Source organism: Berghia stephanieae, chromosome 6 (genome assembly GCF_034508935.2).
Source record: "Berghia stephanieae isolate SIO BIC M18660-M18661 chromosome 6, UCSD_Bste_1.3, whole genome shotgun sequence".
NCBI lineage: Eukaryota > Metazoa > Mollusca > Gastropoda > Nudibranchia > Aeolidiidae > Berghia > Berghia stephanieae.
Genome location: NC_088365.1, coordinates 35529689 through 35549126, shown reverse-complemented (window position 1 = coordinate 35549126; position 19438 = coordinate 35529689). Strand labels below are relative to the sequence as shown.

Below are 19438 nucleotides of genomic sequence, written 5' to 3'. Positions count from 1 at the left end.
GTGGTGATACAAATATTACAATGAATTATACAATATAATACAGTACAATATCTCTCAAAAGTAAGATCGTTTTCTTCCATTCAAGATAATATTTGATTAAATATAGCAAGAGGCTTAAAAGGTACATTGCAACTATGTACAAAATATATCTGATAATGACTAACTGGTACAAACTATGTTGGCAATACTTTAAAAGATACACTTAAGTTTATGTGATCCCTATAACAATTACAACAAAATTATTCATAAAATAACGAGTTGCCTTAAAATTGGCATAACTGCTAATTTGATGGTTAAAGTCCTAATGTTACTGATTAAAAAATGTAGGATAAAAGTTTCACTTTTCCTTAGATTTATGACAGAAAACCCAACACGGTAATGTCATAATAGTTAAGAATTACAAGAACAAAATGTATTTCGAACAGGCTCTTTTGCTTTAAATAAAATCATGAATGATGAAGTACCTATGAAAAGAGGAATCCATACAGAAAATAAGTGAATCAAGTGAAATTGTTGGGTTCATGGCCAAGGGTCAAATTATTCCAGAGCATCATTGCAGGTGCTAGTCAAGATGGTATGCATGCATAGGAGTAAATGTTGACAAATTCAAGGGTTTTTTGTATGGTTTGTGGAATAAATATATTATTAGGTATAATATAAGGATGCATTTATTTATTTGGTGTATCACATGATATAGCTATTAAAGAATGAAGTAAAATCACAATTAGACATTTTTAAAAAGAGCCCAAAACATGAAACATTATCAATTTCAAAAATTCCACCGTCTTTATATATTCTAGTTATAACTATGATCTTAATAAAAAGGGAGAATTTTTTAAAACTCGCAGTTTGAAAACAGAGCCCATTGCATGATCTTAAACGAGCATATTATTATGATTTTCTAAAGTATTCAGCTCTAAAATATTTGTTTAATATTGTTGACCTGGGCATTCATCTTGCTAATGCCTGTGCTAAGGTGTTGCTATATGAAATAGCTATTTGTTCACTTGCTCATGAGTGGGATTACTTTTAAGTGAAAAAAAGATTAGTTATTTCACCGGTAGATACAATAGTTACAATTTAAGAACTAATAATCACATTCAAAAGACAGAAATTAGATTTGAAATTGACCCTTTTTATTCTAATGTCACCTTATAAAGTTTCATCATTCATTGATTTTTTTTTCGTGCCAAAATATATACAAACCTATGTAGGGCAGATTTTAACAGTTCATAAGCAAAGTGTCCTCCTTACACAGATGGTCACTTGACCACTGTCAAAATATTATACAATTTTTAAAAATAAAACAGTAGAAATACAGAAATACAGCTGTATTTTACTCAGTTGAAGGTTTCAGTGTTGATCATTAATCACTAATAGGCAATTACAGTTCTGGGAATGGGTGTGTAACCACAAGGATTCTTCAAGAACGTCAGTGATGAAATAATTTTTCATTTAAATACGAGCAACTAAACCAACACAATATGCGTTATTGGTCAGAAGTAATTTCTAATTGGAATGAGGAGGGACATGATCAGAATAACCCTAAGATTATTAACTATCAAACGGTGGTCAGTGAGACCTGCCTACTATTACCAAAAATTCATAGAATTACGAAATTTTGGCTCCAATTTCAGAACTTTATGAGCATCTCTAAGTCATTAAAACTTATTGAAAATGAAAGTTGATGCCAGACTACATAATTTTACAGATTTTGAAGTGTTATTTAATCATTGTGAATGACTACAATTCTCGTCTCCTAAAAATTACGAAGTTTTAGATTTTCAAGTAGGCGGGTCTGGTGAGGTTATTTGGTGACCTTGACACTAAAAAAAAATGAGAACGAACAATTGAATGATACGGCAACCAGTCATCATTTACTTGTGATTTTGACTTTACAAGACGTATTAATCTTTGCTGACTTTTCCATAGAGTCTAAATAAACAAAGCGACAGTGTTCCAGGTCGGTAGACTAGATTAAACCACAAAACTCAGTAAATCTCCTGTCACTGTTTGCCTTACTTGCAGATAATGAATAAAGAGGGGTAAAAAAGACAAGTCGGAATGCGAGTGTCCTACACACACAATTGTCTGTCATGTGTCTGTGACCACAGGTTTGACTAGATCTTTAAAGGACCGAAATCATACATAAAAATGGTAATGTAATCTAAATCAAAGTTTACCTAAGGCACCTATTTGGGAATAAAAGGAAAATATCAATGAAAATTCTTCATATCTGGATGTACTGGTTTCACTTTTGTGATGCATTGCCTAAAAACAGAATTTTTGTTGTAGTGAACCTATTGCTTAAAATTCAATTTTATGTTTAACTTATAAAAATTGAGTAACAATAAATGCCTTCATTGGAGGAATTCAATTTTGTTTATCAATCTTCAAAATCATTAAATTTCATCATTCCGGTCAATTTGACTCTCAAATCAATTTTCCTCATCTGATTCATTCTGACCTAATACAAGACTGATGCAGTGGGTCACATTTCTCATCTTACTGGCAGTGTATAAGATTCAAGATGGCAGCAAAAGAAAAGAAGAAAGAGAGATGAAGATTCAATTGAATCCTTCGTGATATATAAAATGAAACAAATATTGTAATCATCTACACATCCCTTCATTTCTGAAGCATTTGTTCTCCAGATGAGGAAGTGGGCATGAAAGTGTCTTCTCTACGACTCCAAACCTCTTCCTCTTCTTTCTTTTTTCCATTCTCTGCCATGCCAAGAAAAACAAATCCTCGACTGGTAGACTGATCCTCTGATGGTGAGGAAATTTTATTAAAGATACTGAAATCAGGAATTTCCTGAAGTAGAGAGTTTGAACTGTTGTTGTTATCAATGCCAGAATAAGAAGGGTCAAACATTTTAAAGGAACTAAGCTTAGAAGTTGGTGTAGTTAAAGAAAAAGAGAAGGGGCTTGAGGGTGTGCTGTTGTTTCCTCGTTTAGAAAACCCTTGATACAAACCACTGCTGGATATGTTTTCTGATGATCTGGATTTTTTTGGACTTGTAGTTGATGATGATGTTGATGCCGATGACAAGGAGGTGTAAAGTGGACTGACACGCCCAGTCTTTTTAGGATTTTGGATATGAGATGGTGTGGAAGATTTTAGTAAAGTTTTGGAGGGTGTTGAACTACGAAGTGCAGCAGGAATTGTGAGAAGTTTTGGTGATTTGACCTCTAATCGTGCAACTTTGGCCTGTGACAATAGTAAGTTAGAGTTCATATCTGTGGTGGTTAGATGTAAATTTTGATGTGGTAAATCAATTTGTTGTTTCTGCTGCTGTCGAATTTCTTCCTGCTGCTGTTCTTGCTCTTCAAGCTGTGCAGCTTTGCTGACACTAGATTCAGATAGACTTCTCCGTTTAATGTTGGACAAAAAAGCTCTTACTTGACCTCTTCTGAAGAATAAGAAAATAATGACAATGATAATATAGATTTTAAAAATGTCTGCATAATTTTAACTACACTGATGAATGGCACATCTGATAACAATTATATGGGAAGGACTTTTTATAATTGTAAGTAAAGTTACATAACCATTAAGTAACAAAAACCTTCAAAATTGCATTGCATTAATTTTCATTAAATTCTTATTCCTGTAGATTTCAAAGTTTGTGTCAGTAATAATAAAGCAATCTTTGCAAGACTACCTATATCTTAATGGGCGCTGGTGGAATTACCTGTTGCCACAAGAGATTTGACCATTGACATGTACATATATGGTTCATTTCAACTAGAGCCTTCTGGCTTCTAAGCAAGGAAAATCCTACTTTCAAATGCTTTTAGCAAATGCACATCATAATAACAATGTTGAAAACGGCATAATCTGTGTTTTAGGATATAACTGCACTAAACTGTCCCCTTTTAGTGATAACATTTTGTTTCTATTCTTTGTTTAGTTTTTAAGTTTTGCAAGATTTGTTAAAATTATATATGCCCCTTTTATTTGCTGTTGATTGTAATGAGCATGGCCAGCTCCAGGGTCATAATATAAAATACCAAAGTTTTTCCATCCAGAAATATGTAATATTTGTATTGTATTACGACCGGCACATAATTCTATTTTTTTCAAGTTATTGGAAGGGGGGGGGGGGGGGGGTATGAGGTGGCTGAGTGGTTAAGGCATTGCACTGTGACCCAGAAGGTCCCAGGTTCGAGCCTCGCTTCAGGCACTTTTGTTTTTTTTTCCTTGGGCAAGATTATTAGTCCCCATTAGTCCCCAATTTGCTCACTTGGACACCATGGGTGATTCCTGTTGACATCAAACATCTTGTTTGATGAATTATCCATATTCCTTCATGGAATGCCTAGGCGATGATATCTTATGATGTCGTAGCGGAAGGGCTTTTAAAAATTTTTTTAAATTGTATTTAATACCTTAATGGGTGGGAATTGATGCCCCAAAAAACAGAAAAATCAGGACAAGATGGCTTAACTGGCTAAAATGTGGAAATAGCCTTTAAAATTACAGGAAGAGGAAGGAAAATATACGTAACAAAAATTGATAACTGACCCATCTCTATCCTTATTTGTGTCAGATGAGCTTCCATTCTTGCTAATATCACCCGCAGACCCTTGCTGCTGCCTTCTAGCAGCTGACTGTTGAAGTAGTTGTGATTGTGTCCCAGTTGCAATCGTTAGTACACTTCTATTCACCACAGAAGTGGACGTAGATTTGAACCTTCCATCACTGCCACTAGTAACACCACCGCTTGCTTTCAGAGGAATGTCCAACTCATTTGAACCACAAAATCCAGAAAAGTAACTCTCCTTGGCTGCAGAAATATATCGAAACAAATAAATCTGTAACATACCAAAAATGTGCAGAAACGCCATCAATATCAACTGTCTAATAACTAATAATAACTCTGATATCTTTTAATGGGAAAATATTAAATACACCAATATCTCCATCTTTCTTCAAGTAGATAATTATACTACACTACAATGTTTGAGGAAAATTCATCACTTTTAAGCTAATTCCTGAATATGTTAAAGTTCACTGTGCTGTATGGATTAAAACTATATTTTAAAAAACAAATAACAAGAAAACAAAAGAAAAACACAAACACACCAATATATTAAAAAAAAGAAGAAAAAACGAAGAATTTTCAAATCCATTTCTGTTCTTTTTAACATTTTTGGAGGTTTTTCAGCACTTGCGACACTTAAAGGTCATTTTGTGTCACTTTCATTTTCTGAAATGAGTACTTAATTAATATCTATACAAATTAGATGAATAAAGTCTATGCTCCAATCTCAGGGGATTCAGAAGATGATAAGGAGGAGTTCTTTTTCAATTTACAGAAAGAGATCAGCTCAAAGAAATCCACAGACCGCTAGATCATCATTAGAAATTTCAGTGCCATGCAAAGTGGGACCCGAGACAATGAAAATGAAAATGGAAACGTAGTCAATTTTGGGATTGGATAAAGGAATGAGAGTGGGGAGAAACTTGTTGACCTTTGCCATTGAGAACAAACTTAGCATAGATAACACAATGCACAAGAATCACCAATGGTGCATTTACACATGGACTTCTCGGATTGACTATCTAAAAAAAACTTTGATTTCTTTCTAGTCAACAAAAGATTGAAAACATTGGTCACAGCCAGGAGCTGACTGTTTGTTTGTTTGTTTGTATTTAAGGGTTTTACAGCACTTGCAACACATTAAGGTCATATCAGCACCAGTAAAAAGGAAGAAAATGGGTTGGTAAAAAGTTCTGGAATTACAATTAAAGCACCCAAGAACAGGTTCAAATAGGAAACAGAAGTAGATTTCAAGAGCACACTATCAAAGTACTTAGTTTGAAATCACCTAAAAGTCTCATTCATACACAAGCACAGGTCCCCACTAATAACAGAGAGATGATTTACAAGGAAAAAAATATCACCTCCCAAAACTAACTATACATTTGACTGTTTCTCTCCCAGCTAGGGTATCCAGCCAATGCCAGGACAAAACCAAGTAATTTAATCCCAAGACAAAGACAGAAGGCATGTTGGAAAGAAGATAAAGGGGGATAGAGGACACAGTAAGTGACTCCCTGCCCACTATAGGAAGTCAGGAACCCCACCCAGGGAGCAGACTGTAATAGCGGTCATAATCTCCTCTTGTGTAAAATGATTCAGAATTAAATGACTAAAGAAGGCTCTGAAACCAATAAGATTTGACATGTCAGAGCTACCACTGAACATCTCTTATAAGATTGAAATTAAAAAACACTTAAAGATCCAGCAAGAAGAAGCAGAAGAATGGAACCAAATGAATAAGCGAGGTATCAATTACTAGAAGGGGCATTGTCAGGTCAAAGAGAAAATGCACTCAGATTGTACCAAATTGTACAAGCAACTAAATTTGTGTTATGTGATGGGTCTGTAAATTGATACTACACAAGCAATATATGAGTATTACTGGTACCAGAAAACAATCAGTTCCTGCTTTAATTAATAGAGTGATAAACAAATAATTGAAAATTAATCTAACCTTGGCCAACCAGGGGGCATCCCAGGATGACAGAACGCTGCATGAGGACATACAAAGCTGTGTTAGCTACTTTCTGTTGGCCGTCAGATGGTGCCTCTGATCCTGTTCCTCTCTTCACAGCTTCCCTAACTCTTGGTGCAACTTGTTGATTCCAGAGGTTTTTGATCCAACTTAAAAAAAAAACAACAAAAAAAACAAGCTGTGAATTATTTTTTTGTCGTTGTTGATGGTGATGATGATGATGATGATTACGAAATGATGATGATAATGATGTTGATAATGATTTCAAGGATGACAATGACAATTACAACTGTGGTATGATGCTGATATGAAATGATGGAAATGGAACTAAAAGTAAGCTAAGTTCATTTTAAGGGAATGAATGCAACAAATTGTTCTTTCCCTTGAAATGAGTATAAAACTCATATTCGTTATTGAGTTTCATATGAATTCTCCTTACTTGTTATTTAAAATCGTTTTGTTTCTAAATTACTTACCAGGGTTCCCACTCAAAACCCATTTCAAAATTCAAGACTGCCAAATTTTTTTCAAGACCAATAGTTTCTCCACAACTAAATTTTTGTATTGACTGACCTTTTGTTTCAAATAAAAGAAGTCAAGTCAATGTCAATGTCTTCATTCGAACTGGCAGAGTGGTTTTTCATTGCTGTTCTTACACACCACCAAATCTCAGGATCAATGACATCAGACTTACACACAAAACTATCTAATGATGAAGGCTTTGGCATCACCTGTGCCTGCGGTGAATCAGAAGCGCAAGAGCTAGTAGACATAGACCGCTTTGCAACAAAGTTATGTAATGACCCCCTGTCACTCCTAGATATAGCCAATGCTAGTGACTTGTGATTGTTCCCTTGCATGTGGGAAGTAAAAGCAGACTTTCCCTGGTCTTGATATAAATAGTCTTTTTACACAATATGCAGTATGTTTCAAGATTGTTGCTAGTATTTTTTAACCAGTCTCTGAAAGCCGGATATTTGGTCCAGAATTCCTGGAATGTTCCACCAGGCATGATGATTAGCAGTTAACTTAACACAGCTTAATCAGTGATGTTAATATTTCTCGGTCTCTCAAACACAAGCAAAATGTAAAAATAACAGGAACGTTTTGTATTATGTAATACATTACTACTCGTGTAAATCCATTCTTATCATTAGACATAAATTTACTTTTTGTAAACATTTAATGAATTGTCCTTTTCACATAACATTTTAAAGGCCTACAATAATATTCAAATAAAAGGCCAGTGTTGTTTTCTTTTGATTTTTACTTTATAAAGCAGGCTACAATATCTTTGTTACGGAAACCTAGTGGTTATGCAGCTTATAAATACAACCAAAGAATCTCTCAAATTTCAAATCATAGTCCAAAGGCAAAAAAAAAAAAAAGGAGAGTAAACTAAGCCAATCACCATTGCTTATTGTATCTCTGTATTACCAGATTATTTAATGGATGGTTGCGAAAGAAATAGAGAGAGAGAGAGAGAGAGAGAGAGAGAGAGAGAGAGAGAGAGAGAGAGAGAGAGAGAGAGAGGAAGAGAAAGAGAGAGGGGGGGGGGGGAACTTCTCTACCAGAATAATTTATAAATTGACCCTACATTTAAAAAAAAAAAAAGTGAAACGAAGAGAGCAGAGAGAGAGAGAGAGAGAGAGAGAGAGAGAGAGAGAGAGAGAGAGAGAAGAGAGAGAGATTGACAGAGAGAGAGAGAGAAATTAAAAAAGGTTAAACATAGGCACCTACATCAGAGAAAAAAAATCAAGACCCATTTATCCCTCCCCTTCAACCATCAACTAATCAAAGAACACCACTAGTCTTCTGTATCAACTGTGTTGTGACATCTGGCGCCATTCTGTCTGGTCGACGTCATAAAGACGGGACCGTCACCAAATTTCACGAGGCTGAGCACAGGTGTCAAACTATGACATAAGACATAATGGTGATTTTGTGGTTTTGAGGAAAATGTTTGACACGGCAAATTCAGCTGAAAAAATTCTGAGAAGTTCCCAAAATCCCGGAATTCCGCGGAAGATTATCATCACTGCTTAATAAGTAAATAGTAAGACATCAAACTTCAGGTTTATGACCACATCCGATTTGAAAGCTCCCGACTCAGACAAGAAAAATCAAGACCGTTTTTATTTTCAAGACCATTTTTTCCCCGATCTTGAAGAAATTAAAAAATTAAAGACCATTTCCCGACTTCCCGACCGAGTGGGAACCCTGACTTACTCTAGTATAAGAGAGATATCCTGTTTTTCCAAAGGACATTTGAAGAAAGTACAAGGTCCCATGATAACTTCCGGTAAACCCAATTTGATTAGACTGTCATTTAAACGTTGCCACACACACACTATCCATTCCACTGCACGGAACAAAACATCTTCTTGGGAAGGGAGGCAACCTCGATTTAAATTTAAGAGGCGACGCAAGAAATGTCGAGCAAGTAAGCCTCTAAGTGGTTCAGTGTCAAGTCTGAACTGTATCCAACGAAAGCGGGGAAGAATGGAAAGGTCCACGCCCAAAGACCTGCAATGAAAAATACGTTAATACAAAATACAAAAGAACACCCCAAAAAATTTGTTCAACAATGTCTCACACTACATTTAAAAAGTGAATCAAATTTTGACAAACTTTGGGTCACAATAATGATGTCTATTTTTAAAATCCCCATTGCTATTTTAAAAGTAAAAAACACCACAAAAACAAAAGCAACAATTTTAAATGTTAAAATATTAATAATAATAATAATAATACTATAATAATAATAATAATAATAATAATAATAATAATAATAATAATAATAATAATAATAATAACAATACTAATACATAATAATAATAATAATAATAATAGTAATAATAATAATATAATAATAATAATAGTAATAATAATAATAATAATAATAATAATAATAATAATAATAATAATAATAATAATAATAATAATAATAATAATAATGTTTCTTTGACTCAGAAAAACCTAAGCTGCCTTAACTCTCTAATGTTCACTTGAAATGGCGACAAAAAAAAATCAGAAAAATGAACCCGCTTTAATTGTATCAAACTGGACAAGGACAAATGTTTTAGGCTCTGATCTTTCTCCTGTTTCTTAATCATAAGAAATAACTATATAAAATTAACAGATAATAAGGAAAACATTGAGATTAATCTCATTGAAAAATACTATAGTTTAAAAATAATCTTTGGTCTGAAGACATAAATAAAGGTAGGAAAATAAATAATGGATGACAATATGTAACTGATATATTATAATATATTATAAGCATAGGTATTATTTAAAAAACAGTTATCATTTTAACATTTACAATTAAATATGACATATTTAACAAGAACTTGACACAATGCAAAGCAATTGGTCGATATATGTAAGAAATAGCATTATTAACGTTTTTCAAAAGTGTAAAATGTTCAACCTGGATTTGTTCATAGTTCCAATAACATAGAAATTGTCTTGAAAATAATGCATCCCATTGGCATTCTCGTTATCACCTGCAATTGATCAAGAATATATATCAATTATGTCATCATGTTCAGTGCACTCTAAAATATAGGGAAAAAGTTCCACTTCATAGGTACAAATCACCTGTTACCTGTCTTTTTTGTAATAATTTTCTTACAATATTCATTTGTCTAAAGTCAAGTAATATTCATCTGAGTTGAGTGAGGTAATGGGTATAGACTGTCGTATCCTGGGGAATAATATTATATTTAAGTTTGCTATCATTCCATTCATCCATTCGATAATGTCACTTAAATCCCTAAGAAATGTGATCAGAATATCTCTTTAAAAACATTAATATGGTGTTTTTAAAAATCAATTCATCATAAATTCCATGAGCTTTGATTAGTCCATCAGTTACCGACTTACCTCTGAGACAGAAGGCATGGCCAATACCCCTAAATTCGATGGGATCTAAGAGCTCACCAAATAGCTTAGCTATATCAACAGTTTCAAGATTGTCCAGCAATAAGATGGGCACTTGGTTATCGGGATCTTTTCTCACAGGCACCACACACCCTGAAAACAAATATTTTTCAAAAGAGAGGTCTATCCTTTAGAAAAGTTAATTGTTATGTTTTGAACAGCACATGTGATACTCATCATTTCAGCAGAAGAAAAGGAAGATAGTTAAAATACATAAGGACGCCCTAGCTAAGCTGAAAGGAAAAATAAAGGGGAATATTCAAAACAAGTAGATCTTAGTTGCAATCTACCCCTGTGTCACTTACGGCTACTCAGACTATCATCAAAAGGAGAACTAATACTAATAGTAACACACAGTCATATAGAGATGATTTAAAGGGAAAAGAACATCATTACTTACAGAAAAACACACAAGTTCACATTTGACTGCTTCGCTAACAGAGATATGCCAGATTTCAATAATTGATCATCTTATGTTTGATGCGTTAAAAGACAAAGAAAGTATGCTAGTATATTGCTGACCTCTTTGTTTCAGAAAGGCCAAAAATTTGCTGGAAGTGAATCCTGGATTAAGACTTAGTTGATATATTGATGGCTTCTTTCCTTTGGAGTTCTCTTGGGCCTTTGGAATAGAACATACCAGAAAAATTTGATTTAAAAAACTACAAAACAAAATAATAAAAACATTTTTAAAAATACGGATAAGATGTATATTGCCTATTCAAATTAATGAAGCAATTACCTAAAGAAATTGTAATTTTTTACAGGGAATCAGTTGTGCTTACAAATCTTGTTTTTATTTGGGCGGTATGGCACAGTCATATGGTCTTTGCTTCGTATCCAGGTGGTACAAAATTTGATTCTCCTACTGTCCCATGTGGCCTTGGGTAGGTCATCTTGCCCTAGTTCACTTTACAGCACTGAACTGCAGCTGGTACTTGGATTATTCCATTCTTCAAGTCTTCTCTTGGGACAGACAGTTGAGAAAAAATTCCCTCCTATATTAATCATAGGTAGGAACTGAAGATTATGGTTTCATAGGTAAAAGTGGAATAACCTAACCAGAAGTGACAAAGTGCACGCAGGGGGCACTGTGAGCATACCCCCACCCAAAAAAATTTATTAAAATGTGATTCAAAATATGTCATTCTAGGCATATTCTGCACTCACCAAAACAGATTTAACAATCATTATTAGTCCTCTGTGGAATGAGACTGATGATTCACAACAAAAACCACTGTTATTACTATAATATATAGTGTACTGCACACAAACACACAAAACCCCAACAAAAACAAAAGTGATAACAGTGATAATTGTTTATGGTAGTAAATGTTAATGCTGTGTTGGTGGTGGTAGTAACGATGATGATGATGATGATGTTGTTCGTGGTGACAGTTGTGATGATGATTATGGTGTGGTGAGTGTGGTGCAGCAATAGCAGTGACGATCGATGATGATGATGATGATGATGATGATGATGTAGCAGTAGTAGTTCCTGCTGTAATGATGTTGTTGATGATGATGATGATGATGATGATGATGATGATGATGATGATGATGATGATGAAAAGATAATGACTTTTAATTTGTCAGAATTTCTGGAATTCAAATTTGGAAAATAGCAAAGTTTGATTTGATTTCATTTATTTATTATCTATTTATTTCATTTTCATTTGATAAAACACTGATAAATTTTATTTTACTTACAGCAATCCATTGAGCAAGTCTGTGTGCCAAATATGATTTGCCACATCCCATTGGCCCATAGAATATCACACTTTTGTACTGTTCTAGCTGGAATATAAGAAAAGGAATAAATATCAGTAAAAAATAACTATGACAGGAATTTAGCTACAGGAGTCGCTGGTATTTTTTTTTTTTAATGCAAATACTTTCTCCTCCTATGTACATGCAAAAAACAACTTTCATTCCAAGGATGAAAGTTATCTAAGTTATAGTAAAGTTTCTGACCAGCAAACAAGTTACTAATCTGGAAAGGTGTGTGTGAAATACAAGACAAGAATACAAGACAAAGCAGAAAGAAAAATACAAGAAAAAACCATCCCAAAATAAATATTTAAAAAATCAACCTGTCCCAACTGGGTACCGAAGTTCAGACCTCCTCATTGCTAGCCAGATATGCTACCATTACATCACAGAGGTTACATGAAAGTTATGACGATATAATGCATATATTCTTCAAAAGGATATCCATTTCTGCTGAGAATCCTCATCCTTACTTGACTTGACTAATTCCCATCTCTCCTCATGGAGATTAGGGTCGTGAACACATCTTCTCCAAGCTGTCCAGTCAGATGTAGCAATATGGCCTCCCTCCAAGATGCAAAACCCCATTTTGCCTCTTTCCTTCTTAACTCCTCCAAATTTCTTGTTCTTCCTCTCTTCCTCTTGCTGTCAGATACCGACAAGGGAAGCAGATGTTCTTTCCATCTCTATCTTCTGAGGGCCATCATTTTTCGTACAGAAGGGATGCTTACTCTATTCCTGATTTCCCCATTTAACACTTTCATTGGCCCTCTTATTTTAGTTACCTCTCTTCTTCCCGTGTCATTTCCCATGTCTCAGACTGAAAGCTCATTTGTTTTGAAAAACTTCCATTTTCATTCTTCTTTACAATTCCCCATTATTCCATTTTTTTTGGGATGGTCTTTTCTTGTATTTTTGTTTCTGCTTTGTCTATCAATGTTTCAAAGACACCTTTTAAGATTTCCTTCATACATCAGGAGTCCTTCAGAGCCATTAGGCTCATGGAGCTAGAGTTTTTCCCGGTTTCTAAACAGTGAACAGACAACAGCATTTACTTGCTAACCTTTGGATAAAACTTTCAACCAGATCTAACAGACTCAACTACCCAATCACTGCTGGGTGGTCAGAAGGGGTCAAAAAAAATTTCGACTCCACCCAGGATTGATCTCAATGAAACGAGTGTTCTACCAACTGAGCTATCAGGACGCCCCCTCTCATACATCAGTGCCTGCTCCTTAATTTATCACTTTGACATTAAAAAAAAATCACACCAATTTCATCGTCACTGAGCAAGTGGCCTAGAAATAGCTAGAGGAAGGAAGTAATGAAATGGAGCTATGAAAGAAAAAAATAATATTTGCACTGTCTGACAAAGTAGAAAGGATTTGTTAATGGCCTATGCTCCCCTAGTAGTTAAGGGAGTAAGCAAGTGGGTAATAGTCACTAACCAGAGCTGATGCTTAACTAAATGTGTAACAGTTGGTAGTTAACTTTACATGTGAATCATCAGCTCTCATGCACCCAACAATAATTTGACTGATCACCTTCCATAAAAATAGATTGCATACATCATCATTGATTTCATGTATTATCGTAAGCGACAAGTCTCACATACTATCATATCAGAAAAAAATATATCGACACAGTACATAGTAACAAAAGATTAATATACTAGGCTTCCCTGAAAAGTCTTGACGCCTAATGGATATCTCAGATTGTAGTCAACTCAACAGTAAACTATAAATCATAATTGTGCATAATTTATTCTTCTATTAGGTCACCAAAGTTTGTTTAGCTGGTATTTTTTAAATTTCATTTATCTTATTTGAAAGAACCCCTACTCCAACATGTCGGTCGAAGAAATCATACAAAAGAATTATGCCATAAACAGCGTGCTGTGGCTGAGTACTTTACTGCAGACAGATGTGCACCGATAACATTCATAAACGGTTGAAATGTGTTTATAGTGACTCATGGGTATTTACACAGCTCAAAGGTCGGTTATATGCTTTACTGGAACTAATGCTGTCTTCACCAACATTAATGAGCAGGTTCTCAGTGTTCGTCCACAAAGTGCATCAACGGCAGCAAATTAACCAAAGAAATCTATGAACTTAATCAAGCTAATTGCTGGATAAAATAATCTGGCATTTCACAAAGGCCTTGGAATGTCATAGGGAAAAGATAGATATATCGTTCTAGAAATCCTGGGTTACAGAAAGGTATGTGCCTTATGGATATCGAGAATGCTCACATAAACGTATGATCACATTGAAAGTGTACGTTTTCTTGAAGTCGTAGAACACCCCTTACAATTCTGATTTAGCTCCAAGTGACTTTCCCTTTTCTAAAGACTTAAGAGACGCCTCAGGTGCAAATTTTGGCAGTGATGGTGAGGTGCAGGGAAAGGTGACTGAATGAAGTCAAATTTTTCCTTGTAAATTCCTCTTCGACGTGATGCAATAACTGGTGCATCATTGGCAGCTCTGTGTTGGTGTGACTATTCGGAAATTTAGAATGATAGACGGAAAGGACATAAACTGAGCTCTGTTTGCTCAATTTCATATCTATTATAGTTTTGAAAATACAACAGCCGCATCAAGACATTTCAGTCTACTCTTGTAATATGTGCTGACATCATAATTTATCCCAAAACTACATGTTATTTCTAATTGTTTTATAAAATACACACAAACTATTTAACATAATATATATTTTGTATTTCATTAAAGTGACCAAATGCCACTCTTGAAAGTACATGAAATAAATAGTGTTTAAATCATTCCGGTTACAATTTGTCACACATTACATATCATCATCCTTCAATGCCCCATATGGATAATACAGTATTGGACATACAATTTGAAAAAAAATAATTGCATTTATATAAAATGAAACAATAAAGTAAAATGAGACATCCATGGTTGCCAGGAGATGCAACAGAATCTCAAAGGTTTTATTTATGGAAAAAAAAACTGACCAGCCTCAAATAGTTGCTGACACTGGCCACAGGGTGAAGGATGTCAAAGGCTATCAAATCACACATGTTGGTTGTGTCTGGTAAGGAGAAATAAAACACATCTTAAGTTCGGTATTTATCTTTGTCGAGATAACAACTAATAACAACAAATAACAACTGAAAAAAAACCAACTTCGATTCTAGCCTCAAAAATCAATATTCATGTGGTCAACAAGGCCCCAACTTTACATGCACAACTCCTGAGCCGGTATTTATCTTTGTCGAGATAACAACAAATAACAACTGACAACAGCAAATAACAACTAATAACAACAGATAACAACAAATAACAACTGATAAGAACAATTAAGGGTAATGATGAATATAGAAATCCACCAAAGTCTACCGAAATCTATTTAAATCCACTCAAGTAGGGAGTGAACCAGAGACTATGGGAGGTGGGCAGCAGTGGAGATTGAACCAGGGATTATGGGAGGTGGGCATAATTGGGGATTGAACCAGAGACTATGGGAGGTGGGCAACATTTGGGAGTGAACTAGAGAACATGGGAGGTGGGCACCAGTGGGGATTGAACCAGAGACTATAGGATGCAGGCACCAGTGGGGAGTGAACAAGATAGTATGTGAGGTGGGCACCAGTGGGGAGTGAACCCGATAATATGGGAGGTGGGCACCAGTGGGGAGTGAACCAGAGACTGTTGTCCACCTCCCACAGTCTCTGGATCATTCCCCACTGGTGCCCACCTCCCATCTGGTTCCCATAGTCTCTGGTTCACTCCCCACTTGAGTGGTTTTCGATGGATTTCAGTAGATTTCAGTGGATGCCGGTATTCAGCAGTACCCTTAATTGTTGTTATCAGTTGTTATCAGTTGTTATCTCGACAAAGATAAATACCGGCTAGGGAGTTGTGCATGTAAAGTTGGGGCCTAGTTGACAACATGAATATTGATTTTTGAGGCTGGACTCAAAGTATTTTTGTGTTATCAGTTGTTATTTTTGTTGTTATCAGTTGTTATTTTTTGCTATCTCGACGAAGATAAATACCCTCTTAAGTTGACATCAGTATTGGAATTGATTGAGATAATAATGTTTAGCCATTATCATTTACAGAACCAAGTTACTTTTGCGAAATACCTACTTCTCTGATATTTCCAATATGTTTATGATGCATATTCATGTATAAAAAATTATAGATCTCTACATGAATATATAATATACATATTATATATTAACAAACTTGACAAAAGCTGAGAATCTAACTCACCATCAACAATGATGGTCACACGTTTCTGGTCATTGTTGCATAAAATAAGGTAAGGTGAAGTATCAGTCTGCATACCAGGAGTCCACGTATAAAATCCTTGAGAGGGGTGGGGAAATAATAATAATTTAGATTATTCATAATGTAATGGCATTGTAAAAAAAATTGAAGGGTGCATTTTTATTCAAGGTCATAGATTTAACACTATTATAACTTTTCAAGGTAACTCACGAGTGATAAAGCCAGCAAAACTTTGTTCCTGTTTTTGAATGTGTCATTTATTTGAGAAGATAATGAGAATCCCTTTCAAAGTTATGTCTTACATATCCCAAACTGTTTTGTTTTTAAGGGTTTTACGGCGCTTGCATTTAGGTTATATCAGCGCCAGTAAAAAGGAAGAAAATGAGACAGTAATAAGTTCTAGAATTACAAATAAAGCACCCAAGAAAAAGTAAGACATAGGGGAAGTGGGAACAAATAGGGATCAGATGTAGATTCCAAAAGCACACTATCAAAGTACTTAATTTGAGATCAGCTATAAGTCTCATCCAGACGAAGCACAAAATCCAACAAAGAGGAATACACTCAAATGCTTACAAAATAACAAATATAATAATACATAACAGAGAGATGATTTACAAGGAAAAAAATATCATCTCCCAAAACAATAACTATGCATTTGACTGTTTCCCTCCCAGCTAGGACTCCGGGAAAGGCCAGGATAAAACCAAGTAATCTCATTCCAAGACAAAGACAGAAAGCATGTTGGAAATCAGATATAAGGGGATAGAAGACACAGTATGTACCCCCCTGCCCACTATGGAACCCACCCAGGTCGATTCTCAGCATTAATACAGGTAGATCTCATGGTGTATTTTACAAATACACATGTAAATGAGTAACAAACCCACAAATTATAACAGAACAAAATAATGTCTGACTGAAAGGTAACATTAGACAGTTGAACAAATGGATACTTAGGCACTTTTCATCGTCTCCTTCAATTCCATTTCCACACCTTCGCATTGAACCCCCAACTGAAAAACCAAAACATAATGTGTCTCTCCAATTGCTTTACTTACCCATCTCAAAATGTTTGATATTATTCATGGTGAGCCCCAGGGTGAAATCTTTATCCATCCAATTGAGGTCTATGTCCAAACGGTTGATACGACGAGACTTGAGACCTACATCCAACTGTGTCAAGTAAGATTTCAGAGCAGTGCGCAATCTATCTTCCATGACATTCCAGCTGATACCAGGGCTGACATCAAGAATGCCAATTTGAGCACTCGATACAAATGAATGAGCTAGATAATAGTGTAGTTCTACCTGAACTTTCAAGGATGGGTTGGATGGCTTGTCTGAAATGACAAATATAGGTAGGTATGGACTGTCAAATTATAAAAGTTTGGGAAAATGAGGTCTTGCTTTAAGTTTAAGAAAAGAGGAGGGCATTGATTGCCAAGTAGGCCTTAAGTCAATATTCTTTTTATAATATTCCAATGCTTATTTAATATATTGCAAGATAGAAGTATTGCAACAAATCTTGACAGTTATAATCTAAGAACTATATTAAAACCGGGAGACAAAATTTAAAAATTTATTCAACATCAAATGGAATCTTTAAACTATCATAATACAATTAATTCAAAAGAATAAAAGAACCGTTTTAGTTTGAAACTTATAATCCAAATCATCAGGTCAAAAATCAAACCCTCAAAATTGTGTAACACAAAATAACTGAGCCTGATCATAAAACCAGTAAAGTTACTGAAACACTGACAGAATTTAACAGTTGAGATCTAAACCCACACTTTTTAATTTACCAGTACACAAAACTCAGGATCAATCTAGTTATAGGCACTTAGTTAATGTTGGTGATGACTACTTTCAACAATTATCAGACCATAACATGGCCTGTTCTTGAAACATACCATTTGTTTGAATAAAGATCTGAACAAGTGTATATGAAACGGAGCCAGACAAAGCAACAAAAGTAAAATACAGAAAAAAAAAAAAATCCTTAACTTCAGAATTCCTGATTACCACAGACTTCAAAAGCTCATATCATTGATAGAAGAAGTAAATTCAAAACGAAAAACTGTGTCTCTTTTAAAGCAGTATTGAAAAGAAAACCAGCATTTTTTCTTTATAAATATCATGCAATACACTTTATTACGTATTTAGATTTTTATGCATTCACTTTGGAACCTTGCTGGCTGGTCTTCAAGATTCAGAGGCGAACAATTTATCTGTTTCCACAACACATACTCCTAAGACACTGACATCATTGCACTTTCAAAAACTTTAAGAGAAAAATGCATAACTTCTACCAATAAATACATATCTTCTTAAACATGATTCCTAAGATTTAGCAGAGTTTGGGACGACAAACCTATAAAAACAAAGTTTGTACAATAAGCCTTAAAAAACCCAGAAAACGAAGACTGGACCAATTTTTGAAGGCTGAAGTAAAAGGTTCAGTAGCAATGTTGCAAGTCTACAACGGCTTTTTTTAAATTCTAAAATGCTAAATGAAGACAGTTCTGGATATTGACAAAAAGCAAGAGGTTGACTGCTGAAGTATTGGCAGATGGCATTGATTGCAGGCATCCGTAATCGTAAATTACAAAGGAAACATTGTATCGAACCACAGGCATGCTACCACAGAGGTTCCCGGTTATTGGGACAGTTTTAATTCCCATATGCATGTTATGCTGTGAACCCTCACTTGCATCACACAACACAAACATTGAACATGAGAGGAAGAGGATGAAAACAACTTAATTTTCATTTTTGAAAATATCAAATCGAGAAATTGGGGAGCAGGCATCAATGTAAAATAAAGATCTGAACAAGTGTGTATAAAACGGTGCAAGACAAAATGAAAAAGAAAAATACAAGAATAAACCCATCCCAAAAAAAATAAATCGGTCTTCCTCGACTGGGAAT

General features: G+C 34.8%; 1 protein-coding gene across 2 annotated transcripts in view; it reads right to left on the bottom strand.

Moving 5' to 3' along the window:
* Positions 1-512: 512 nt before the first annotated feature.
* LOC144974951 (cortactin-binding protein 2-like) overlaps positions 513-19438 on the bottom strand; it is a 66190-nt gene continuing 47264 nt past the window's right edge. For both annotated transcript variants that reach the window (XM_078918491.1, XM_078918492.1), the window contains exons 14-24: positions 17566-17847; positions 16487-16582; positions 15223-15299; positions 12183-12269; positions 10995-11094; positions 10416-10565; positions 9961-10036; positions 8757-9053; positions 6507-6676; positions 4531-4792; positions 513-3415 (exon numbers count right to left, since the gene is read on the bottom strand). In XM_078918491.1, coding sequence (XP_078774617.1) covers positions 2629-3415; positions 4531-4792; positions 6507-6676; positions 8757-9053; positions 9961-10036; positions 10416-10565; positions 10995-11094; positions 12183-12269; positions 15223-15299; positions 16487-16582; positions 17566-17847 — 2384 coding nt within the window. In that variant the 3' untranslated portion in view covers positions 513-2628. The remainder of the gene's footprint in view (positions 3416-4530; positions 4793-6506; positions 6677-8756; positions 9054-9960; positions 10037-10415; positions 10566-10994; positions 11095-12182; positions 12270-15222; positions 15300-16486; positions 16583-17565; positions 17848-19438) is intronic.